Source organism: Rhinolophus sinicus, chromosome 17 (assembly GCF_057876585.1).
Source record: "Rhinolophus sinicus isolate RSI-liver-muscle chromosome 17, RSI-T2T, whole genome shotgun sequence".
In the NCBI taxonomy this organism is placed as follows: Eukaryota; Metazoa; Chordata; class Mammalia; order Chiroptera; family Rhinolophidae; genus Rhinolophus; species Rhinolophus sinicus.
The window spans coordinates 108,030,598-108,058,272 of NC_142517.1; the positions used below are offsets into that span (position 1 = coordinate 108,030,598).

At 36.0% G+C, this 27,675-nt stretch overlaps 1 protein-coding gene across 5 annotated transcripts in view; it reads right to left on the reverse strand.

The window, feature by feature from the left end:
• Window positions 1-27,675, reverse strand: part of PLS1 (plastin 1) — a 97,287-nt gene continuing 69,612 nt past the window's right edge. For 4 of the 5 annotated variants that reach the window (XM_019753596.3, XM_074334020.2, XM_074334019.2 and 1 more), the window contains exons 5-17: window positions 27,232-27,364; window positions 25,886-25,967; window positions 22,760-22,925; window positions 22,537-22,679; window positions 20,652-20,747; window positions 18,997-19,192; window positions 18,482-18,502; window positions 14,260-14,338; window positions 11,117-11,231; window positions 4,209-4,342; window positions 3,634-3,757; window positions 716-840; window positions 1-463 (exon numbers count right to left, since the gene is read on the reverse strand). In XM_019753596.3, coding sequence (XP_019609155.3) covers window positions 328-463; window positions 716-840; window positions 3,634-3,757; window positions 4,209-4,342; window positions 11,117-11,231; window positions 14,260-14,338; window positions 18,482-18,502; window positions 18,997-19,192; window positions 20,652-20,747; window positions 22,537-22,679; window positions 22,760-22,925; window positions 25,886-25,967; window positions 27,232-27,364 — 1,550 coding nt within the window. In that variant the 3' untranslated portion in view covers window positions 1-327. The remainder of the gene's footprint in view (window positions 464-715; window positions 841-3,633; window positions 3,758-4,208; window positions 4,343-11,116; window positions 11,232-14,259; window positions 14,339-18,481; window positions 18,503-18,996; window positions 19,193-20,651; window positions 20,748-22,536; window positions 22,680-22,759; window positions 22,926-25,885; window positions 25,968-27,231; window positions 27,365-27,675) is intronic. The other variant, XM_019753598.3, reaches the window with a different exon arrangement.

Sequence of the window (27,675 nt, forward strand, 5' to 3'; positions counted from 1 at the left end):
TGCAAAAAATGTTTTGTATTGATTTTTTAACTATGAAAAAGAATGAATGTCTTGTTTTAATGAGACTTTCAGGAAACGAAAATAATTTAATCATGAAATATCAGCTTGATGATGAACATATTCTATTATGAGTATCTACTGGTAAATTAACTTATCTAAAAAGGTCGACAAATTCTATCTAGTATGAACAGGAAACTGAACTCTAATGAATTATGTACCTGTTTTAATCATACAAATAATCTGGTTTATTACCCACTGCATTTCAGAATTCTGTAAACTGGGAGGCATTCACTGTGTTTAATGTGGCAGAAAAATCATATTAAATGTTTATTTTAATCTGTTCAGTCCTTTTCCCATCAAGCATGCAAACACCGTCATAACCATCTTTGGTTTCACTTCTACGAGGTCATCAGGTAAGGCATATATCCGGGCACCAATCTTTCGAGCAACTGAAATGGCATATCTTGAAAAGACAAGAAAAATATCTTGGTATTTGTTATCTGCTGTGTTTTCACTTAATATATGTTAACAAAATAATGAAAAATTTTGATAAGATTTAACTTTACAAAAAGGTTAAGTTTGTTGAGTCTTTAAATCATATTCTCCATACAAGTTGTACTTAAAAATGGGAATTTTAAGGACATTGTAACCTTACTTGTAAGGATTTAAGAAGTTAAAGAGCCACTGCATTCTAATATAAACCATAAAGGCTTACTTAGCATTGTTCAGCTTGTCCTCATCAGAAAAGTCTTCTCTCTTGATCATTTCTTGACGAACTGCATTAGGTGCGATGGCATCTATTAAATCTAGGACAGGTAAACTAGTGCTAATAGATTTGTCCTAGAAAATAAAAAATAGATGAATATTCATAAACACCTTTTTATTTTCATAAATATCAGACCAGAAGGTCATAACGACATAACTGAAAGCAATTTATAAATTTTCTTTATACTTAACATTCAGCTTTTCTGCAACCATCACACATCACCAACCATTAAAAAAACACTTTTTGTTCCATGTTTACAGTGCTCAGTGTAGAGAGTTACCACCATACCTGAGGTCTGTGGATGTGACAATTCCTAACGTATGCTAACTACAGTATCCATTCTGTGAAAAATAAACAACTTTTGAAAGGGAATAGATAATTTTAAATTAATCGTTTTATAAATTCTAGCAATAATGTATTTCTTACACCATGGATTCCTAAGCCTTCACTTAATATTTTTCAGAAAGAAAAATGAAAATAATAATGGAAAGGAACTAACATATTCAAAGGCATTGTTCTTGTTGTATTTTACATGTTCAGCTTATGTAATCCTTCTAACAGCCTGATATGAAACAAATTATAATGTTTTAAAGATGGAGAGCATAAAGTTCATAGAGCGGAAGTGACTGGTTCACACAACCAGTAAGTATTTGAACCCATACTATCCCACTCTAACGCCCACGATGCCCTCCATTTTTGAAGTTACCTCCAAGGCAAACTAAACAACTAAACTCTAGTGGATAGAGCATTGCAGTTGAAGTCAGAAATCCTGCTCTGAATTGATTTTACCACTTATCAGTACCTGAACAAATGATCTGTTCTGTCTCTCAGCTTGAATAGTGGCCACTGTGGCTTGCCTACCCAGAATCCACTCATTCCATACTACTTTCTCCATCCTAACAGAACTCACTGACTCTGTATCCATACCTCCCTCACATGGACATGTGCTTCAAGGAAAGTTGACCTATCCACAGCCGCCAGGGTGAACCTAAATTTTGTGAGTTATTTGCAATAGCAAATAACTATTCATTCTTTACATTCTCAGTGTTCACCCCCAACTCCAGAGCCGTATCACTTCACACCTTGAATGCAGCCTCAACTTCTCATGCACTACCCTTGGATCTACACCATTATTCTTCCAATCCATCCTGCTCACCACATTCAGAATAGAATTACTAAAATACTTTCCTTACATTACTCCCCTCACCAATATCCTTAAGGCCCGATTCCTCCACAATATTGACCCAGCCTACATCCTGCATGTCTTCCTTAGGAACCACCCTTAGGAGCCACACTACTTCTCCTAACCTTCTTGGATTTGCTTTTATACAAGAAGGACCCCTTCTTGCTTGTTACTCCCCTCTTGTTCTCCACCAGTTCAAGTCCCTCCTCTATCTATGATGTGCAAATTATTTCCAAATTTCTCCATCCACTCTTCACTGTCCATTTAGTTGGAAATGATCAGTTAGATTTATCCACAATATTAGTTGTATTAATTCTTTGGATTTTATCATTTATTGTGTATTCTTACCATCTCAGTTACACAAATTTTGTCTTTCAAATAAATGGTGAACATTCTGAGGGCCAAATTAATTTCTTATATTCCAAATCTTTTTCTTTACCTAGAAATGTTACTTAATATTAAGAGCTCAACAAATACTTATTAATTTGTTTCTAAATATTTTCTCATTGTATTTGATTTAATTATACATATGCTTATTATTTTTCATAAATTAATGTACAAATGCATATAATTTCAGTATAACAATTTTAAATGACTGTCGATCATTGAATTGTGTATGTCCCCTTTCCTGTTTTACATTTCTCAAATATGCAAACAAATCATGGACTGAAATTCTTTTTTTTTTTTAATAAGCATCATTAAAAATTCAAGGTCATTACTTCCTTCCAAGGTGGGGAAAAATAAAACAACCAAACACTTGCACTAGGGCTCAGGCAACATCTCTGCCAACATCCAGCTGTGCTGTTAAAATCACCTGCGGGCTCAGTTTTGGGTAAAGATGAGAAGACTAAATTTATCAATTTCTGACATTTCTTCTGCTCTATACTGTCGTTAAACATACAGAGCCAAGACAAAGAAGAGAATGAAGATGGGTAGATAACTCTTATGAGAATTTAGGGTTCAATCTCTTGACACTTTTATTTCACTAAAAAAATATAAATAGCCGATTTTTCACTTAAATAAAATCACAAACACAGGCTCACTGAATGAATGTGTACAAGCAGACATGCTTATTGGTAGCTACCATCAGCTTTCATGCAAAAGCAAAACAATAGAAATGCATGAAAATTAGTGGGTATGTATGTACAAATCACATTGAGTGCTTTATGAATCATCCACAAATGCTTAGAAGTGAGTGGTAAGAGCCATTATGAAGCCACATGAGAAGATTATTTTTTCCTACCAGTTCTCTCATTTCCCACTTGGATCGGTTTGGCTGGCTCTGTTAGGCCTTGGAAATGATGTCAATACAATTCTGAGACTGCTGCTAGGGAGTACAAAACAGTACAGGTCCTATGTAAACAATGGCTTTTTAGCTTTCTTTTTCATTGACAATTCGATGTTTTGGCTCTATTCTTTTTCTTTTTTAAGATTAGATTACCAGAGCCTGGTAATATTAACTTGCATTTATAGTCAATAGGACAACCAGTCAAAAACACAAGAAGTCAAACTATATTTTTGGTTTACACATGCCAAAAAGTTAGTATGCCTAAGCTCACAAATTGTGTTTCTGAGATATAACATTGACGTAATTCTGAACCTAAACCAATGTAACTTCCAATAAAAATTTCTTCCTAAACTTAATTTCTTACCGAAAGAAATTTGCTTAATGGTTTTTGATTACCTTGAAGCTGGAAATAGAAGTATTTTTGTTTGCACTTTTAAGAGTCTGATTGACCCATTTAATAATAATTTCATCATTTACTTTTTCACCTTCTCCAAGATCTGATAACACATTCAGTGTGTACCTGTAACAGAAAAAATGCATATTTGAGACTGAAAGGGGTGAAATTTGCTCTCATATCATTTACATCAATATTTAGATAAGTATTTAAGAAATATTTCTAATCTAATTTTAGTCTGGTATTTGCACTTAATTACACTCCAAAGTTACAAAGCTCAGTAATCAGAAACAAAAACTCCTTTAAAACTCCTTTTAAAAAGGAGTTTTAAAAAAAGTAAAACTCCTTACAAAGCAGTTTTTAAGGGACATTAGTAAAAGTGTTTCTAGAGACTGACCCACTTTTAAAATATGGGATAATTTACAAAGACTATATTAGCAACAGTAAATCATTTAAAAATTAATATTTTGCATTGTATATTTCTTCTGTTTGTTATTCTTCAAAATGAGCTAAAATTTTAGTTTAAATGATTTGTAAAGGAAACTGACAGTGTTGCTATAAATAGGTCAGCCTTTACCTTCTCATCAGCTGCCACACCAATGCCAGAGTAAGCGTTGAATTCCCTTCATTTAGGTCCTGCCCAGCAATGCCAACCAAGGAAAATTTGGCGTCATTCTTCCCCAATTCTACTGCATAGTTACAGTTTTCAATCTATAAATAATAAGTCAAAGTTTTGGTATAAGAACACATTTTAAAAATATATCTCTTGAATATGCCAGCCTAGTTCAGTCATCTGAAAGATAACTATGATGACACCTTAAATTTATGGCAGAATTTCATTTCATAGTAACCCAGTGAAATTAAGGAAATAATTATTCCTATTTCATAATTGAAGATATCAAAAACATTGAGGGGTTCACCTAGATAAACAACTGGCTAGAAAGTTTTAAATCCTTTCTTACCCTAAAAGTCTTGACTATCCAAGATTACACAGCTCCATTAGTGACAAATCTGTAAAACTCTAGGTTTCCTGCATTCTGTTAATAAAGGTGATAAATATTATTTTGTCTAAATTTAAAATTAAGGAAGAGAGAATAAATTATTTCATTAATAGTCTATCTTCATCTCCAATGTTTTTAATGTAGATCCTCCTCATCCTCTGAAATTCTTTTAGCCCACTTTTTTCAACAAAGGCTGGTAACGATCTATCCTTGTTTGAACTCCTAATAATGCTTATTTTGTAATGCATACGCACCAACTTACACTTAACATTTTATGTACTTTTGCCAACCACAGCATAAGCTTCTTTTAAAGACAGAATCTATAGGGGCGGCCAGATGGCTCAGTTGGTTAGAGCATGAGCTCTTCACAAGAAGGTTGCCCGTTACCTGCATACGAGTATATAAATTCTTACGTATTTGAGTTTTTCTCCACTGAAATTGTAAGCTCTCACAATTTTGTAATATCCCCAGCAGTAAAAAGTACTTACTAAATACTAAACATTTAGTTAAGACAAACAGTGTAACAGGTTTCTCCTGATTTTCTTTCCCAAGTTAATTAAGGCCTCATTACAAAACAATTCCACCTAAGATGCTCCCGAGAAACAACTCCCTGCAGCAGGCTCTTTAGCACAGGCACTTTTCTACCCCGAGTGGTAGGAAGCCTCACTTTTGTACCACCTCAGCTCTCAGCACTCAGTGTCTCATCCAGCCGACTCACTGACCTAACGCTGCACTTGGGATTTCCTCAGGAAGACCTGGACTCAGGTCCCTGAGCAGCTAGAGTGGCTGAAACCACCGGGGTGGCTATGCCCACAATGAAAATGCACTGGTACGGGATTCGTGGGGCTGAAGCGGCCTGCAGTTTTAACTCAGAATCTGGGAAAACCAAGCCCCAAACCAACCTTGCCAGTTCTCACTCGGTAGGAAACTGACAAAGGTAGGAAACTGACATCAGGCTCAACTCCTTGCGTGTCTGGCCTGATCCTATGGGTATTCTTTAAAAAAGAGAATCCAAATTCCCAAAGGTCGGTCTCTTACAAATAAAAATGCAAGATCTTTTGAACCTGCTGTAACATACACCTGGTTCCCTTAATAAGTTAAATAAAATCTTTGATACGTATTCATTTCTTTAAAATACAAGGAAATAAATAATATTTCAATATTCTTTCTTTTTCCTAGTAGTCGTGCTACATTATAAATTTAGTCTGCCTAACAAACAAATATATGCTATGGAAATGTACAGAATTGAAAAAATGGAATAGATTCCTAATTTATGGGAAACAGCATCAGAGCTCTGATTATGTAACAGTGTGAACAGGAGAGATAAAAAACCAGCATATTCTCCAATGACACCCATTTCATTGAGAGAATTTTCAAAGAAATTAATATCACTTATGTATAAAATGTGTTTCAATGAAAGGCCACCTATTTTATAATTAGTTTGACCAAAATTCCTCAGGGGAATCATGGTGAGAGGAGCTCAGAGTTACTAGTCTAGAGTCCTAAGATGTGGATATGACCAGCAATGAAAGGGAAACTGGAAAAGGATGCTGGCATAAGGGAAAAGATGTGTTCTATTTTTTTGGTACCATTTGATTCCAAATTTGGCAAAACACTTCTAAGATCTGGAAAGGCACCAAACTAAAGAAAAAATAAGAAATTAGGTTCCTAGAGGAAAGCCATGTTTCTGGCAGTACTTAACACTCTAAAAATGGATCTGCTCCCTGAGGATGTAAGTATAGAATGTTAAGAGTCTAAGTATAGAAAGAACTGGGGCTTGAAAACTCCTAGAATTGACAGGCTAAAAGATGAAGACCCGGCCGGCCCGGTGGTTCAGGCGGTTAAAGCTCCGTGCTCCTAACTCCGAAGGCTGCCGGTTCAATTCCCACATGGGCCAGTGGGCTCTCAACCACAAGGTTGCCAGTTCGATTCCTCGAGTCCGGCAAGGGATGGTGGGCAGCGCCCCCTGCAACTAAAATTGAACACAGCACCTTGAGCTGAGCTGCCGCTGAGCTCCCGGATGGCTCAGTCGGTTGGAGCGCATCCTCTCAACCACAAGGTTGTCGGTTCGACTCCCGCAAGGGATGGTGGTCTGCACCCCCTACAACTAGAAAACGGCAACTGGACCTGGAGCTGAGCTGCGCCCTCCACAACTAAGACTGAAAGGACAGCAACTTGACTTGGAAAAAAGGCCTGGAAGTAAGTACACACTGTTCCCCAATAAAGTCCTGTTCCCCTTCCCCAATAAAATGTTTTTAAAAAAAAAAAAAAAAAAGAAAGAAAGAAAAGATGAAGACCCTGTGAAAGGTAAGAAGGAACACAAAGAAAGCAAGGAAAAATTGGAGAGCGTAGTCTCACAGAGTTGATGGAAGAAATGATTACCAAGCACTTCAAATCCTTTGGACAAAAGTGAAGCTTAGATCATTTGAAAAATGAGAAAATCACATGATGGGACGCAGGTTCCAAGTGAAAAGGAACACTAAAGAAATAATGAAAAGACTATGTAAGTGGTGCGGCTTTACGGACTTGAATGAAGTAAAGGGATGTCTGCTGGTGAATGTCCTAAGTCCATCCAGTAAGTCTCTGTGACACTGTGTCATGAAAGTGCTGCTGCTTTGTTTTCTAAACATTTATTTCAGGCCTTATGTTTCATTCTATAAACAGCTAGTACTTCTTAAAAGGAAGCACTCTATGTATGATTCATTTGTGACATAATTAACATTTAAAAATTCCAGGTACAGGGGCGGCTGGATGGCTCAGTTGGTTAGAACGCAAGCTCTTAAAAAGGTTGCTGGATCAATCCCCGCATGGGATGGTGGGCTGTACCCCGTGCAACTAAAGATTGAAAACAGAGACTGGACTCGGAGTTGAGCTGCGCCCTCCACAACTATACTGAAGGACAATAACTTGGAGCTGATGGACCCTGGAGAAACACACTGTTCCCCAATATTCCCCAATTAAAAAAAAAAATTCCAGGTATAATGACTGGTTCAATTTCTGTTTTCCTTTCCCCAACATTCCCCAATAAAAAATTAAAAAAAAAAATTCCAGATGCAATGACTGGTTCAATTTCTGGTTTCCTGTTGTTACATTTTGCATCTGAAATTTTTATTTAACAAAAGTGAAATTAGTTAACAAAATTTTCTGAATTCTCATCCATGGTTAGAATTATAGGCAAATCAAATAAAATCTAAAATGTAAGCAAGCCCAACCACTAGAAATACTGAAAAATATTAATATAAACCTCTTATAATTACACTATTTAAGTAATTTTAATATTATGATTTATTTCTTTTGTCTTTCTTTTAAAAAAAATTTTTTAAGTTATAGTCTATAAATACATATTCATTCTAGAGATCTAAAGAACAGAAGTCACTTTTGAATGCATGTCTCTTTGTGTGCATTTTAAATCTATTAGATTCATATATATACAAGTATATGTGATTTTGTATCCTGCTCATTTCCATGTCACTACTAAAAAATACTAAAAATGCTATTTTTTAATGGTACATTCTTTTCCTTATGCATGTATCCTAATTTATTAACCTGTTATAAAACAACTATTGTTTTCTTTTTTTTTTTTTTCTCTGTAAACATTAATATGATGACTATTTTGGCACACAACTTCATTATTTCATCAGGATAGGTAATAAGTGAAAATATCAAGTCAAAGGACTTTTTGAAGACTATTGATAATGTATTACCAAACAGAATCTAGAAAGGGTATGCAAATGAACACTTCCTCTAACACTGGATGTAGTGCAATCCAATTGTTTCTTATTTTAAATTGCATTTCTTTGTGTGGAAAAAAAAATTCATTATGTGTATTTCTTTTTCTGTGGATTGTTCATCATGTTGTTTGTTCACTGTCCCATTTTGCTATTACAATTTTAGTCACAGAATCAAGTTTTAGAAATTGATTTGTATGAAGTATTCATATGTTAAGTGCATACAACCACTTGTCGTATTTGTTGCAAATATGTTTCCAAGTTTACTGTTTTTATAGTTTGCTTTTTAATTTTGCTTATGGTGTTTATTTTTGCATACAGAAGTTTTAAATTTATATGTAATCTACTATATCAACTTTTTTCTTTGTAATTTATCATTCCATCAGTAGATAATCTTCACCTTTTTAAAGTGTTATTTATTACGTTTAACCCTTTAAGTCTTTACCTTTAATCCATCTGGAATTTATTTTGGTGGATGATATATGGTGAAGATCACTTTTATCCCTAACAAAATAGTTAACCAGCTGTTTTGGCATCATTTTTTGAATGATCCTTCCTTTCCATACTGAATTTAGCAAGTACCTTGTCATGTATTAAGTTCTTCTATTTAGGATAGGTTTCTAGGCTACTGTATTCCATTCTATTCCTTTATATGTATTAAACTACTTCATTACTTTCGCTTTATAATAAATTTTTAAATATTTTCTAACAGCTCCTCCCCTCAATATTCTTTAAAAATCTTAATGATTAGGCCTGTGTCTTGTTCAAATGGAACTTTAGAATCACTTTATAAATCCCATCCTCCAACATACACGTATATATGCCCACATACACACAAAAGGAGACTTAGAATTCTAACTGAAATTATTTTCCACCTAAAAGTTAATTTGCCAAAATTTAATATCTTTATAATATTTAGTTTTTCTATCCAGGAATATGGCTATATTTCCATTTATTCAACTAGAGATAGTTTTTCAAGCATGAGAATGCAAGTCAATTTCATAATAGCCATATTGATAACCTATAGCAATTTGAATCCATTAATTTGTATTATATATTTGGATTATTCACATCATTTTAAATGAAAGGATAAAGTTAACTGAAAGTATAAACATTTAAAAGTCTTAAAAGCAGGGGTGGCCGGTTAGCTCAGTTGGTGGGAGTGTGGTGCTGGTAGCACCAAGGGTGCCGGCTGGATCCCCATAAAAATTAAAAAAAAAAAAAGTGTTAAAGGCAAATGAGCCTAATACAGAGGATAGAAAGGAAAAGCAAAAACAGAACCAAAGCTGAATATTAAAGCAGCAACTTAACAGAGCAAACACGAACACCAAGGACACCACAGATCCCCCATCTGAGGAAGAATACTGGAGATGTGTACTTTTCTTTACCCTTCATCCACCAGATATTCTCCCATTAACTGTCATCAAGTCACTGCGCTGCTCAAAAATGTTTAATGGCTTCCCATTGCTTAGAGTTTAAAACCCAAACTCTATTTTTATTAATTTTTATTAAATGTATTGAGGTGGTATTTGTTAGTAAAGTTACATAGGTTTCAAGTATACAATTCTGTAATACATCATCTCTATATTACATTGTGTGTTCACCACCCAGAGTCAGTTCTCCTTCCATCACCATATATTTTACCCCTTTACCCTCTTCTGCCACCCCTCTCTCTTCTCCCTTACCCTCTGGTAACCACTAAACTATTGTCTGTGTCTATGAGTTTTTGTTTCTTGTTCGTTTATTGCTTTCAGTTTTATATCCCACATGTGAGTGAAGTCATATAGGTCTCGACTTTTTCTGACTTATTTTGCTTAGCTTGATAATCTCAAGATCCATCCATGTTGTCGCAAATGGCACTATTTCATCTTATGGCAGAGTAGTATTCCATTGTGTATATGTATCACATCTTCTTTGTCGAATAATGCTGCAGTGAACCATTATTAATAACCACTGCAGCATTACTCACGTGGCCAAGACATGGAAACAACCAATGTGTCCTTGGACATTCAAGGCTCCCAGTATCTAGCTCCAACCCAAACTCTCAGTGTTCACATCCACTTCTTATCTACCCAAATCCTCTGCTACACACAAACCATTCTCCCCCATTCCCAGAAACACTATACTTTCCCATCTCTATCCTTTTTCCTAATCCTCAGCCCTTCTCCAGTCTCCTTCTGACAAAATTCTATCCATTTCTGAAGGACTAATTCAAAAACCTCCTCCTGCACGAACACTCTCATACGTGCAGCCTGTGGCCTTTTCTTCCTTAAAAGTCGTAACATTCATGTTAGTGTACGCTGTGCCCAACTGTAGTTGTCTGGACACAAGTCTTGTCTCCCTAACTTCCTTAGGGCTTCCTGAGGACCAGCTCCATGCTTTGTACTAGTCTGTTTCTTGCACTGCACTGTACAGGTAATCAATAATATCTGTGAAAATATTAACGAATAACCAGTAAAGATTTGGCAAATTCTGGTGATTAGAAAATAATAGTGCATTAATGATGCATCTCAAACAACGTTAAGTACTACAACTTGCTAATGACCAAAACAGTGATATAAAGTGTCTGACTGGGGAAACTGCCTTCACCTTTCCAAACATTTCTTAAAGCACACTTGTAAACAGGCTAGTAAGCTGAACACATTTGGGGTGGAATCAGAACTGTGGGAACAGAGCACACTTTACTAAGCTTTGTAACTCTAACCCTCTGCTTTATGTCAGGAAAGTGACACATCCATGGTCATTATTGCATTCACCTTCTTCATGTTCCCTCCAAGAGCAGGATAAGGAGGTTTGTTGACATGGCTCCAGTTGACTGGCACACGGATCATTTCATAGAGCTGGAAGATCACCAAAGCATCTGCGAGATCACTGAAATAGGAGGGAGAGAAGGTGAAGGAGGAGGAAATGCTGGTATGACCTAATTTTATTCAGCAAACTGGAAATGAACTTACGGCTAAAAATACAACAGGGTCATTTAATGACAGGATATATAATCTGACCCAGAACTTCTAAGCTAGGAATTTCTCCAAATTTTTTCATAAATGTTTCTAAAGATACACGGACAAAGACATTCACTGCCACAGTATTTATAAATTTGGAAACTTAATACCACGCGGAAAGCTGCTGAATAAACTGTCCATACCATGTACTCCTCGGCCAGCATAAGACATAACAAGACACATCTCTATGTACTGACACGAGAAGCTTTACGAGACATATTATGTTTAAAAATGCCACTGGCATGACACTACACAGAGTTTATTAAATTTACTTTCAAAATTAGGGTATTTAAATACCTGTATGTGCTATCGGCTGGTAATAGTGATTATCATTGGGCAGGGAAAAAAAAGAATATAGGAAGGGTAAAGGACGGAGTCGCATGTTTTATTTTATTCTACATATTTATTTCCTGAAACGTGTACAGTAAGAATGGCGTCTAGGTATTGCTTATGTATTATGATTTTTAAAACTTAAAAAGTCCTCATAAAAATCACAATAGCTACCCAGTAGGCAGCTGTTCGTGTTAGATAATGAGGGTTAAGAGGAAGGAATTTATGAGCAAATAGGAGTCATTGCAGCAAGAACAGTACCTACTTGGAATTCAGAAAACCATGTTCTCCTGAGGCTCAAAGTATACCTGTTGAGTCTGTTTTCAATTCTGTATACTAAGGACACAAAGAAACAGCAGTGGATCTTAAACGTGCTAGCTCTGTGATACATTATGTGGCTTTTTTCTCTCAACAGCTTGTTCACTGAGTTATGTTTAGCTAAGAGTCATACAAAAATTCCTTTGCATCTCTGAGCACACACCATATGGCAGTAAAGGGGGCCAGGCCCGGCCCTGAGCGATGAAGAAGCAAGTCTATTATCAAAGTACTCAAGAGTTGACGAGCTTATCTGTAAACACATAGAGAACTGTGTATTTTAAAAATCACTGAAGTATTTGAATAGCTTCTGGAATCTCATCTATTTCATGAATTTTTCTTTTTACTTTAAATGAATTCATTCTTATTTCTATGTAGTATGGTATTATCATTCATGTTTTGCAAGTAGGGATACTGAGGCTCAGAGAGTTAAAATGATTTCCAGAGAATTCAAGATGCATTCCAGAACAACTTGTCATAGAAAAATCCTAGGACTAAATAGTTCTTAAAATATATTTACTACTTATTTAGAGGAAAGAACTTTCGGTTAAAACTGATCTACATTATTCTAATGCTTTGGCTCGGTTTGCATTTGGTAGACTGTGGATGGGGAGCTAAAATCACTTAGTGGGTTTAGGAATATGATCCAGACACAAACGCATGGACACACGGTTCTGGTGCCAACTAAACTTCTGGTTATTGTTTTTCTACATATGGTTCTCTGTAAGGTTATGTTACTTTCGAGAATTTTCTAAATTCCCTTTCCCAAGACAAGTTTCATATGCCTAGAAGCCCTGTGCTAGCATTTCAGGATCTATATAACTACAAATAATCTTTAAAAAGTTTGGTCAATTCTCTTCGCCAACGAGAGAGAACTCTAGTGTTCTTCATATTTATGAAGAAGTTACCATGAGTTTCAACAAATCTTAATTCCCTAGTTTTAAATTTACTTTTTAATTAAAAAAGAAATACATGTTCATTGTAAAAAATACATATTTATTTAAATTCCTAAGACTGAAAATAAGTCTCCTCACTACCCTTCATTGCTACTCCTCAGGTTGTATAGTTTGGTATTCATCCCTCCAGATTTAAAAGATATTCATATACAGATATGTATACACTCAATTTTAAAATAAAAATGGGATCATACTAGACCTATTCTTTTCTTTCAATTATATATTACAGACATTCTTTCAAATTTTTCCATAAAGGTCCAATCCTTCCTCACCTCCAGGATCTGAGTCCTTTACTGCCCTGCACAATAATGGTAGTTCCAGTCTAAATGACATTTACCTCTTGTATTTAGCTGGAATTTACACACCCTTAAGAGTTTATCAAATATGAGTCTATCACATCAAAGCCAGTTACTATAATAAGGCAACACTGGTTTTACATTTTAAAGACTATTTTGAATATACACCAAGCAGAAATTACTCCATCATAAATCCTCAGTTAGCCAGTGAACTTGGTCTTTTGTGGCAGTAATCTTCAGTTCATATTTAAATAATAATTTAGTTAATGCTCATTAAGGAATTTCCTTGGGTGTGCAAATTATTAATAGGTTTAGTTAACTGAGCCTTTTTCCTAAAAAATATACAATTAGCTAAAGTTTAGTTCTTTCATATTTTTGAAGGCAGGGTAGATCCTATAATAAAGAGAGAAGGCAGGTTTCCTTTTCAACCACACCTAGAAAAACATGTTATTAGTACCACCAAAGAGTACAGGAAATAATTAAGGAAAATATTTTCTTAGTTCTACCAATGTTAATAATGTGTTATCATTTTCAAGCAAGAAAGAATAAGATAAATTGTAACAATGACTCAGGGAAAGCAAGTCACTTCTACAAATTACAAAAAATATACACAATTGAGGGTTTGGGAAAAATAAATAGAATGTGAATTATAATGAAGAAGATTGATATAATGATAACTATTTATAAAATATTACTATTCTCCTAATATGTTAAATGGAAATAATTTATTATTTTCCTGATCAATAATTATAAAAGAGTAAGATGGATTATCTTTACCAAATTGTTTATATTATCAAAAATTGTAACTAATAACATATCATTTTTTTAAAATAATACTTTACTTTTCTTTTAGAATCCTTTCTATTGCCAATTCCCAGCATTCTGAAACTCTAAATATTGGCTAAAATTCTTGTGATTTTTATAAAATGTTCTCATGAAAACATACCAATAGCTTGAAACTAGAAAAGTTGGATCCTGGCCATGAATCTGAAATACTTACCTGTACAAATGATTAATGTATGGGTTGACCCCCAAGGAATTCATCCAGTTCCGAAATGTCCTCTCTTCCTTGCTCTCTCCTAGGGTAGACACAATTTTACACTGATGATTCAGGACAAAAGGAATCAACAACTACATTTTAAAACATTCAGGCAGATAAAAACTGGCCATCATACTTTGACAAGGTTCCTATGATACCAAAATATTTGGGGGGGGGACGGGGAATCTCATTGCCAAAGTCCCTTTTGACCCCTGCTGTCTAGAAAGCTCTATTTGCTCTAAATTTCTCCATCTAGAGCTCCTTACTTGATGTCTCTGAACTACTGAGCCCTGGGTTTCTCTGTCCAGAAAAGTAACAAACTTACGTGGTCATATCTATATTTAGGATTACATGCCAAGGGATTGGCTAAAAATGAATGAAAGAAAACTTTTTAGTAGTCAGAATAACTTTAGCACATTAAACTGAAATAGAAAGGCTGTACCTTTCCCAAAGCAATGTTACTAAATTCGTACTGACAGGGTTTTATATAGGAAAGATTCAGGGCACATAAACCTACATTTTAATTACACCAAATAGCAATGAAGGGGACAGGGGACTATAGGGAATATAAAAACAAGCAATGAGGGGATATAATTATTTTACAGGACTCTTATTTTAGATTGTCACCACTGAAAATACATAAGGGACACAGCACCCACACAGGGTACTAAGAGAAAGACACATTTCATGCTAGTACCCAGACCTCAAAGATCACCCCAAGAACTCCTATAGGCGCTACTGTTTAACCTGTAATTACCTAAACTCCCCCAGCATTCCCTTCACAGCAGTGCTTACATCACGAATAAGGAAAACGGGGGCTGTGGTGTGACACAAAGTGAGCAGAGACAGATGTACGCTCTCCTTGCCATGTCTGCCTTCTCGTCATCCCCTGGATTGCAAATAGTCCTAAGTGACCATACTATTATAGCAAAGTTAGGGGACAATGAAATGGCCTAGCCTACATCTCCTCTCCAGACTCCGGAAAAAACTAAACATTTACGTACACCTCTCATCACTTGTAAACCAGACAGTGGTTTGGGTCACTCTCCAGACTCTGGCTCATGGGAGATTCCCAGGACAGTCTGGCCTATAAATCTATAAGCATCTGAGCTCCAGGGGCCCATTCCCATACAGGCAGTGCTGCAGTCACCTGCAGTCATCTAAGTGTCACCGATAGCATAAACCTGCACACCCACAAGACAAACCCAAGCCTTGTAAGATTCTGGTTTTCTGTGCCAACTGTTCAGGAAATAATCTGCCCACTGTACTTTCATGTGGTTTTCAATACCATCACCTAATGGCTTTCCCAGAATCTGCTTTACTTCTTCTTACTCGATGATGTTATATAACCATGTAATTTCTTGCTTAAATTTTGTCCCCTCTTGTCTGCATAAAAGATAACTGGTCAGTCTACTGTACATGCCACTATTACTTTATAATAAATAGCCTATGTGAGAACCTTTTTAAAAAGAACCAAGTGAAACTAAATATTCCTAGAAACCATGCTTACGGTGCTTTATTCAACACATGCAAATTAAATATTTGAACGTCCCCAAGTGGCATAAATATGTCATATTATGATTACCAGTTTGATGCATGTGACTTGGATTTACCTTTTAGTTGTTTTTTTATTACAGTCTGTTATTTGCTGTATATTTAAATTTTTTCTAGTAATTAGAGAATTTTTACATTATTTCCATCTCTGAAAATCAAAATGATGTTCTAAAATTAGAAACATTGGTAGTGTAACAACAGTTTAATTTTTAATTAAAATAACATCCAAATTCTGCAGAACTTGATGATATAGTGAATAATACTTTAAAGGACACTAAACTTCTATCTTGACTGAGTTCTGACAGTATTATAAGCTTCAGAAGCTTGTATCTTTCCCTATTATTCTCAATTAATTATATCATTATTATTTTAATTTTTGGTACCTGGAAAGTAAAATAGATCTTATAAGGGAACATTTATTTATCTAATGCCACTTCAAGTTGTCTTGGTAAATAAATGCTCAAAGCCAGAAGCACTATGTATTTGTGCAAGAGTCATGGTAAAGCATTACAAAAACATGTATTCCAAATTGGAAATGTTGTCTGGATTGTAGACAACTAAAGCAATTTTAGAAGTAAAATCTTAATTACTGATAGTTAAAAAAAAAAAAATCAAAAAAACTATAAAACACTCCTTTCATTTTCAGGATCAAACTGATATCTGCAATTGATAAACGTTTCTGGAAAAATAACAAGTATATCAAAAATAGGCTACTAAAAGGAAAGAAAAGGACCTAACATGGATTTAACACTCACTAAATGTGCTAAGGGATGTTTTGTTTTCCTCTTCTGACCGGACCATTATTGAGCACCTACTGTGTGCTAAACTCTTTCATTCATGAAAGGTCATTTTAACTTGCTCTATAACTCTTCAAAATAAATATTATTAGTCTTGTTTTATATATGAGAAAACCGAGACTCACAGATGTCACTCAGATATTAAATGGTGGAACCATGATTTGACGAAGATTCTGTAGCCTATGTATTTTCTATCACCACAAATGAATTCTGACCTGGTCTCTCTATTGTAGCCCCCATATTTGGCTCAATTTAATATAAAGGTTTAATATGCAGTTGGGCTTTTAACTTCTTTAATTCCACATAGATAAAATTCTTTGCCAGTGAGGACATACTAATATATGAATATGGGATGTGATAAGGCCAAGCTTCAAATTTCATAGGATCTATAAAAACAAATTTACAGAGGAAAAACTTCCAATGACAGTCAAAGTCAAATACATTTGTGGCAGATGTATCAGGACATACATATGTTCTAAATAAAGATGATTGATAAATATTTCCCACAGTATCTTCTAATATAAATATAGTAAATACTAATGGAAATATTTAGCAATCTGATTCACACTGAAAAATTCCAAAAGCATGCTGAACACTAGCAAAAGAATTCAAACGTGACAAATAGGAGAGCGAGCGAGTTGGAAAAGATAACTAGCAAGAATTCAGTGACTATAAAAAGCAGATCATTTTTAATATGCCACTCTAAACAATGCCTTCTAATGTAAGACACAGAGGGATTCTGAAATTTTCCAGACTCATAAAAACTTAGCCATCTTCTTTTTTATTTGTTTTAAAGTTCTAATCTCTAACCCTAAATTTCTCTGCTGAAAAATCTACATTTTAATCTATATCCCCTCTCGGTTACATCTCTAAGTAGAGAAAATAGTCTTTATTTTACTTTACTGGACCTCAGGAAGAGTGAATTAAATTAATCATGTTCCTCAAAGAACATATTTGTTAACTCTGAAACATCTTTCATTAATCAAAAAACTAATTATAAAGTGACAAGGACATTGGAACTTTGGTTGTGGCAGTCAAAGAGAAAAAGATCATGAAACTGACTTCTCATTCTGTCTCACTGGGGAAGAAGGGAGTAACATGCGTGATGTGAGAGAGTGAATATTGCAGCATGAAATTCTCCCCACTGAGAAGAATCCTTCTGTGAGGACCACCTTCTCCAAACCAGGGCACCTAGTGAGAATATTTCAGGATTGGTTCCCACCTTTGACAACTGCCGCCACTGTTTTCACTTTTAGTTCATACTAATATGGTTTTTGGTATGCATGTGAATGAGAATGGTAGAAGAAAAGGAGAGAGGCTGGGAAACAGATAAAGAGAAAGCACTAGATATTAATGTATTTGTCATTATGACAATTCATATATTGTAAGCTTCAGTGACATTCAGTAAATGAAACATAGCTAAATATACAAAATAACATGTTTTAGAACCTAAATAGAACCTTTCAAGGATTACTTGTGATAAAAGATAAATTTGTTTATTTACAAGAGAGGGATAAAGGCTTTACATCAAATCATAAAATCCAATTGTCAAAATTGACTTCTGTGTTTCCAATTACAATATCCCATCATTACAGAAGGCAAATTATGTGGATAATTTACATAATCAAGCCTTGCTCTGTTATTCTAATTAAGTTTCATTTGTGTTTTTTGCTTGTCATCATTCATTCTTTAGGCATATTAAGACAGAAAAAACACAGCATGAACAATGCAAAAAATAAATATCAACTCAGATAGAATAAATGGTACTAATAAAAAGAACATTCAGAATGAATATATTTATATAGAGTATAGAAAAGTACTAAATACAGTACCTACATTAGGAGGGGTCAAATCTGCATTTCATGAAGCAAAATAGGAAAGTATTATAAATTATGAGACAGATAACAATAGCCCACACACAAGACAAGTAATGAATATTGTAAATTTTTTCATGTACACGAAAAACATTAAAAAGAGAACAATACTGGAATCAAACTGTAGCTTTCAAAGAAGAAAAAAAGCTACAAATTATTTTTTCCAATAGATAATTCATTGTCCATATTCGTGGTGGAGTTATGTTATGTGGTCATTTAAGAGATTATTTTTAATGTATGACAGTTTTCACCAACGTCTTATGGAGAAATGACAGACAAGTAAGATTTACCCCAGCATTCTCTTTTAACCAAAACCAAAAACTACTTTCTTTAATTGGAACTTTTTAATGGATGCACAGACCTATACACAGTAAACTCCTTTCCCAGCACAACCCCCTACCTCCGACAGTGAAGTAGGACAATACCACAAGAAGGCACAAACAGTGAATCAATTAAAGGCAGAAGGAACATACCTTCCAATAAATTCATATCGATGTCGTTATTGTCAGGCTTGTGTAGGCATGGGTATGTGTTAAACAGATTAGCTACAAAAGCTAAATTAAGTTTGGGATTGCCCGAAACCACATCTGCAGGAGTAACAAACTGCCTGCAGCCCAGTTTATCTGCTTCTTGAAGCATGAATCCAGCACGCTTCAGGTCATTTTTCTCCTAAACAAGGAAATAAATTAAAAATTGTCAAGATTAAACTTTCCATTGGCATAATTTTTATTGATTGGCATAATTTTTACATGTTTATAAGGAATTATTTTTCTGGAAATATATCTGATAATAGCTCCAAATAAGGTCAGAATGTGCAAGAATTACAAATCAACTTCCCCATTTCTTTTAAATCGATAAGAATAAGTCTCTAAGTTTTCTTGCTGGGATCAGAGTAATATTTCACCCCCATTTATGCAGTACTCAACAAAACTCTCAAATATTGTATCTGTAAAGTACTGATCAAATTATAGATAACTTGATCAAGGCCACACATTAGGGTGACTTCTGGAGAAGAGGCTGAGGTGTCTCACCCATTCTACCCTGAATGATATTTCCAGTAGACTCTTTCCTCAATGAAAACAAATTGGAATACATACAAAAACTATTAAAATCAGAAGGAACAGCACTTTTCACAACCCTGGAAACAAACCAAATGATTATATCAACAGGAGAGCAGATGGATAAACTATTATAGTCACACGATGTGAGCTGGCCACCGACTGTTGTGGGGAGCGCAAGGCTCATAATACCAGCATGGGCCAGGGAGCTGTGTCCTACACAACTAGTCTGAGAAACAACGGCTTAAATAGGAATGGGGGGGAGGCAGAAGAAAGGGGGGAGAACAAATCTTAATAGTGTGGATACTGCACTTTCAATGTTTAGATAGAACCATCGTTGGTATTTACAACTTATGCTAACATAACGGACTTCCTAGGAAATGTATTAAATGGCTCAGGAGTTGTACAGCCCCTCCAACACGATCAATACCAGGAACTGCCGCTTTTAGTTTGCGTATTTCTGATTCTAAGTTAGAGAATTGATCATCAATGGCTTAGCAATGTAATACTGGCTTGTTGCTACCTTTCCTAGTACACAGTGACAGTCATAAAGACGCCCTGTCATTTCCAGTTACGCAGCACCAGGGAAAAGCAGATGGAGGGTTGATTCCACACACACTCAGGTTTAGACACCTGCAGTTCCCTTTCTTCAGTCATGACAGCCAGATTTCTTAGCATGGAGACCTGGAGCCTGGACCATGAAAAAACTACTGAAGAGCAGAAGGCCGAGTTTTACGGAAGGGCTGGGGATCCACAAGGGAATGCTGCCTGTAGAGAACTGCACTCTACATGTGACGGTACTCACTGGTCAAGTTCATAGAGACAGAACGTGGGAGGACAGTGGTTCCCAGGGGCTGGGGCAGGGAGAATGGGGAGTTAGTGTTTGATGGGGACAGATTTCACTATGGGATGATGAAAAGCTCTAGATATGGATAGTGATGACGGTTGCTCATGAAGCGAATATACTTAATGCCACTAAACTGTACATGTAAAGATGGTTAAAATGGTAAATTTTATGTTTATTGTATCAAAATTTTAAAACATTTTCTTTAATTAAAACTTCTACTCACATGAAATCCTGAAAGGTCAATGGCAATGGCAGGTCCATCATCACGGTCTCCTTTAGGTGCAATCTGATTAAGCAGATGAAAATAAGCTCTTGAATCCTTCAGGGGAAAAAAAAAAAGAAATAGAATTTTAAAAATGAATAAAATCATCATTGGATTTAGGAAAAAAGTGCTCAAACTGAAGAAACTACTCTCATCTCAAAGAATGGGATAATAACAGTAACTTACTACTTCCGACTCCTGAATGCACCATGCTATTTTGCACTTGAGAGTTCTAGCAATACTGTTTCCTACACTGGAATACCCTTCCCCATCTTTTCATTTGTTTACACTAGCAAGCATTAGCATCAGTGAAGGTCAGGGTCAAGTGCTATCTTTTGGAAGGCTTCCCTGATTCTCTAGCATGAATGATGGGCCCTCCTCTTTACTGTGCAGCACCCCATGGCCACCTCTATAAATAAGCTGTGACCACACTGTAATAAATCACCCACCGAAGTCCCACTCAAAGGTGGCTATCATTAATTCTTCCCTGTACATTAAAAGGCACAATCTGTTCCCCTCCCCTTTAACTTACACTGGACTGTGATTTGCTTTGACCAACAAACATAGTTAAAGTGATGTTCTGGGGCTTCTAAGTGCCTTAAGAGCTTCTGCTTCCATCCTCTTGAAATTAGCTTCCACATAAGAAGTCCAATTTTCTGAGACTAGCCCGCTGCATGGATGCCCAAGCTAGCCACATGGAAAGGTCTCATTGGAGAAGCAGTGTCACCAGACCTGTGAGTGGTACCCTTGCACACATTCCGGACCAGTCCACTGACAGCCATATGCAAAGAGTTAGTAATCCCAACCAAAATCACCTGAAGCAGAGTCACCCAGCCAAGCGTCATTAAGCCACAGCAGCATGACAAACAGCAAACTGTTACTTTCAGTTTTGAGTGCCTTATTAAGCAGTAACTGAAATATCCATCTATGGGATGTTTCTCTCCCTGTGCAATCGGGAATCTTCTCAAGAACTAGGTCTTTGCATGCCTCTTGCCCGGCATAATGCCCCACAGGAGGATTTACTGAATGAACTGATGAACTGAATTTTAAAATAAGAGATTCCCTCAAAGTAAAACTTTAAATGAGCATATAACAGACGAAAGCAAAGAAATGTTACAATGCCACTTCAAAGAGAGAGATTGTCATCTGGGCCATTATGGCAGAACATAACCTGACTGAAGGTTAATATCTAAAGAGAAAATATGAATTAATGCCAACACTGATTAGTCTGAAGCAAACAAAAGCACAGAGCAGAAAAAGTCCAGGCAGAGGCCATGAGAGAGTTATTAGGCAGACTGAATGTTACAGTTTCCTTGACAAGCCTCCCCCAGTAGGTAGGGGAGTGTTTCAGGTTGAGGGACATACCTGAAGACCTCCTTTCATCTATGGACCCCATGTGCCCTCAGATAATTTCGTTTCCTATTAGCTGGTTACTGTTAAAGTGGGAGTAAGAGTGAAGTGGGAGGAAGTGTGGTGAACTGGTCAGGCCCATAAGGGCTCTAGTCCAACGAGCAGGTGTAATTCTCAGGCCAAATTAACAGACTGACATCCTCATTACAATTTGGTCTATCTGTGGCATATAAAATGGAAACGAATGTTTTAATCTGCTAAAGCTAGCATCTCCTTCCTCTCACAGCAAGCTGTATTTCTTATTAAAAACCAATAAACTACTTTTTGTAAAATAACAGATTCTGTGATTATAATTCTCAAAGAAATGCAAAATTTCATTTTCGACACTGTGTCCCTGTGAATTAAACTTCAATTCAAATTTAAGTCTGAACGCGTTTTGTTTTTTTACATTCTACATCCTTGCTGTGTGTCCCAAATGTGAACATTAAAATCCAACCTTAATGTCTTGGCTGAAGTTGTTGATGGGATGCCATCCTGCGTTGGTCAGGTGGTAGTTCACCCATCGCAGCAGCAGCTCCTCTGGAGAAAGCTTCATCAGCTCTTCTAGTTCCTCACCTTCATGCAGCAACGCAATCAGAGCTGAAAGGAAAACACTGAAACATAACTCGTCCTGTAATAAGCATAGCTCAATGAAGAGGAAGCCTTTTTGATGGCCTTACCTTCATTTCGGGAAATCTCAATATCAGCAAAAAGACCGACTTTGATGATCTGCCAGAGAAGTCCCAACACCAAGTGAGGTTTCCCTTCTTTCAGATCCTGTGCACCAATGTTGACCACTGTACAACCAATGGCTGAGGCAGAATTCAAGGCCAGGTTTAAATTTTCCTAAATTGCCACAAAGAAAAGCACCCATGAGGAGGGACTTTCTAAAGCTTATCAGCAAGTTGTGCAGGTAAATAAGAAAGAATGGATTGTGAAATTTCAGATCTTTAAACATAAGTAATATTTATACAAGCAGAACACCACTACTCAAAAAAAAAAAATCCCAGTTTTAACTATTACCTTTATATGCCAGTGACTTTCAAATCCGTATATCTGGCCCACACCTTCTTCCAGCCCCACTCTGAGCTCTTTGCCTATGAGTATATGCTCACTGGGCTAGGTCCACCGGGTACCCCACAAGAACCTCAAAACCAGCATGTCTAAACCTGCAGCAGTTCTTTCCACGCTTCCTTGGTCTTCCTCTAATGTCATTAAAACTGGCTTTTCTTTACTTATTTCCTGTGTTGGTTGATAGGACCTACCTTCATTCTTGCCTTCTTTCTTCGTAAGTCATAAATCTAAGCAGAATCCTTGTTCTTCCTTGCCTCCCACACCCAATCACCAATATCTGTCAGTTCTACCTTCTAAATACATCTGGAAACTATCAATTCCTTTATTCAGGTTTCTTAATTCCTTCCTGACCTCCATCCTTAGACTCTCTACAAGATGGCTTCCACAATACTCTGCAGTAGGGATGTTACTAAGGTAGAAGCCTGAAGGTGTTCTATCAAATTGAGTCTGTCTCTCCCACTATGTCCTCTCACTCACTCTGCTCCAGTTACATAGAGCCTTTGAACATGCTATTCCGTCTGCCTGGAACACGCTTTCTGAGTTCCTTTAAGATTGCTCAAATGCACTAATGACCCTCTCTGATTACCCTACACAAAAGAGTAAGCAACACTACGACGTCTTCCTGACTGTACCCTTATCATTCTCAGACATACGTGTTTCCCCAAAAATAAGACCTAGCTGGACCATCAGCTCTAACGCATCTTTTGGAGCAAAATTTAACATAAGACACGGTATTATATTATACTGTATAATATATTATATAAAGATTATTAATCATTGCTCCAAAAGACACACTAGAGCATATAAAATATATACGCATATACTTTGGTATCTGAGAATATTAATTGCACTGGATTTTTTTACATATTTTAATGAACAGATTCAATTTCCTATACCCATTCTTATTAGTTTCCTGACTTTTAGATCCCTAAATCACCAATCTGCTTTTTCAGTCTTATATAACTTATTTTTCTTTTGATAATGATAAGTAAGCAAGAATATACAGCTCAGTAGTACACTGAGCAAAAGAAGAAAAATGAGAAAGTCTCCAAGATCAAAAATGAGTCCTGCTATTGATGACTTGACCTATTCCTTCCCCGTTTTCATCGTCGCTGTATGCCCTCTTCATCCTTTTATATTTATTTCTCTTCTTTCATACATCATGATACTACATAAACCCATCATCATAAGGTGAAAAACTGTTATCACTATCTTTGCAATCTTTTACAAATGAATTAGGCTTCTTCAGGATAAAGTTTCATGGGAAACTGGTAGTTTGCTAGGAGATCTATTCCTAGAGCTCTAAAATTACTGAATAAACAAGACACATTTAATATCCACTGTAACACTTTGCCTCTTCCCAGAGGCCTTCCTTTTCTCATTCTACATTAGTACACTCCTTCAAGCATCTTTGAGACCAAGACCGTTACCCCCTACTCACATTGGAAGAATGCTATCTCTAAAAATAAAACCATAAAAGACTTAGCCCCTCACACCCATCCTGTAGCTATTACAAAATAGTTACAGAATTTTTCTTTATTTTATTTAATGCACTGCATACAATTATCAAAAGCAAAACCGAATAAATTTATACAATAGTAAAAAATGCTGCATTGCAGATTCAGTGCCATAAAAAAATTATGCAATGTATTCTAGAAATAAGACATATATAAATATTTTAAAGAATCATAGATACTAGATGAAGCATCCTGACACAAGATGTGAAAAAAAATAATAACCTTCTGCCAATTGCCATTGGAAATGGCCTTCTTCAAGAATGGTAGTTTCTGCTAGGGACATGCAACATTATTGGCTTATTAGAGTGGGGGACAAAAAGCCATGTTAGTCAACATCTAATTCTATAGTTCTCAATGATAACAGGAAATGGGAGTCCCCCTTGGATAGTCCAAAACTAACCACGTGCCACTGCTCGAAGGTCACAGATTCCTTATAGAAGAGACTTAACAACTTCAGCAAAATCAAGGATTGTACAAAATAGCTTAGCAGTGGCTCCCTTTTAATAGCTACAGTTGTGACTAGAACATTAAACAGTTGCTGCTACTACCACCACAGAGAGTGGCAGTATAGCACGGTGATTGAAAGGATGGGCTCTGGAGCTAGACCACTGGGCTCCTAGTCCGGCTCTGCCTCAGTTTCCTCATCTTTAAAATCACAGTATCTTATTTTAAGGCTGCTAGGATGAGTCAAAAGGGTAATTCATGTGATATGTTTAGAACAGTGACTGGTACGTAGTAAATACTTGGTAAATATTTGTATCTACCCATTGTTCTAGACATTTTGAGGGAAACAGTATGGTGACTATAAATTCCTGGGCTTTAACAAGACGTAAATGGACATCTCCCTATAGAACTATTTAGTATAATGAATAGCTAAAAATGTTGTGAAATGGTAAAACTATGCACTATTCTTTTTTTCAACCAGCCCACAAAAACACTGGCATCAAGCGAAGATTCATTAATAAAAATAACAATAATTACAATAATAAAACCTGAATACTATTATCTTAAGTAAAGAAGTTCATCCAAAGTATTTTGGATCTTAATTTTATTCACGACAAAATGCAGTTGAACTTTTCTTTAATAAAAACCTAGTTTTCACATGAGGCTGAAATTACATTAAATCAAAGGTTGTGCCTGGGCCTGAACATCCATTACGAAAGGCTATGATTCACAGCACTATTGCATGAAGACTGGCAAAGCGCACACACTTACGGAAACAGTGAAAGGGGTGAGCTTCTTCTTATTAATGGCTCTTTCGTCAATTGTATCTGGTTCAGATAAGTTGATCATTTTGCTAAAAAGAAAATGGGAATAATTTAGTGCAAGACTCCCAGAACTGTTTTTCCAAGCAATCAGAATAGTTAACTTTTGAAAAGTAATAATAACCTATTTCTTTAAAATATTATACAGTGATTCACAGTAGGGACTTAATTTTAAAAATCTGAGAAATATTCCCTAACGTAAAACAAATCCATCACTCACTTCAACAGTAATCTTAGCACTTCCTCCTAATTTTTAAAAACACTCCTGCATTTTCCTTACGTGACTCTGGTTTTTATTTCATTTAATGATCAACATTCAACAGCCTGAAATGTAAACAAAAAAATTCTCAAGAAGCCAAGTTTCATAAAGTGGTATCAACACTGTGAAATTGCTGATGTTGCAGAAAAATAAGGAGCCAGAGACTTAGTCTTTCTAAAACTTCAGTAACTCAAACATTTTAAAAGAAATTGATATAAATTTTCTGTCTGTATGTTAGAATATATTTTATACTTTAAAGATAGGTAAATACCCATTCAATTCATAACAGACATTTCCTCTGAAGCAGAGGAAGAGACCAGAATTACAGGTAGAGCTCACAGTATATTTTATATGTAATGTCCTAAAAACTAATACCCTGTACTCACGGGTAGGTTTTTCTTTTTCTTTTCAAGTAAAAACACTGAAGGAAATGTGCCAGAATGTTATAATAGTTAATTATGGGTGATAAGAATATTTGTGATGGTTAGTTTCTTCTTTGTAAGTCCTGTATTTTTATAAACAACAAAATGGGGCACTTTCTTTGTACAAAGAAGTATGCTGGGACTATGGTGTATGCAACAAAGATAAGACATGCCCTTGGAGAGTTTACGAGGGAGTGAGCAGGAACAGACTGCAAAGCGCCAAGGATGTGAGCATGCTGAATCCCAGCATTAATGTCACCTCAGTCCCCACGTTCCTGTGCTAGTCAATAATCAACGCTCCCGTGCTGAGAAGTGAAAAAAGACACCCTGTGACCATATTCAAACACATTAGAGCAGTAACTCAGAAGTTGCCTGGCATTCTTAAGGAAATAGAGGAGAAAGGCACCAGAAAAATAAGAGATTGTATTTGAAGGAAAATTCTAGAAAACATTTAGTACTTAATTTTCTAGGTGACATAAATTCTTCAAGACGTATGTAGAGCTGCTTGCTAACTAATTCCGAAAGACAACAGATTTGCTGAATGGTAGTTTTCACTGAATGCTCATCAATGGAGACAGTAAGAACACAGCTCCCTGAACCCAGTGCTCAGCTCACCAGAGAAGAATGCCATCCGCAAGTGATTTGAAAAGGCTGCCATCGCTGGGGTTCATGGGTATGAGATGCTGGCAGTCAGGGTCATTCTCCAGGGCTTTGTTTATCCAGTTAACAAAGGCCACCTTTTCTTCCTCTGCAAAAGAAAATCTTAGTAGCAAACCCCACTTCACAAAATTCCCTGCACTATAAAAATATCATTTTAATTTCTGTTCAAAGATTGCAAATGCCAATTATTAAAACTCTACTAAAACGCTAAAGGGTTTAAGAAGAAAGGGGAATTTATTCCACTTTTTTGTCTGATATATTAGGGGAGAACAACGTATATACTTTAAGTGAGCACAGTAAATATTCAGTTTGGTTCTAAAATCTTTCCAAATATATACTGCTTCTGAGAGCTAATGAATCAGAAGCCACACATCAGAGGTCAGTCAGACACACACACAC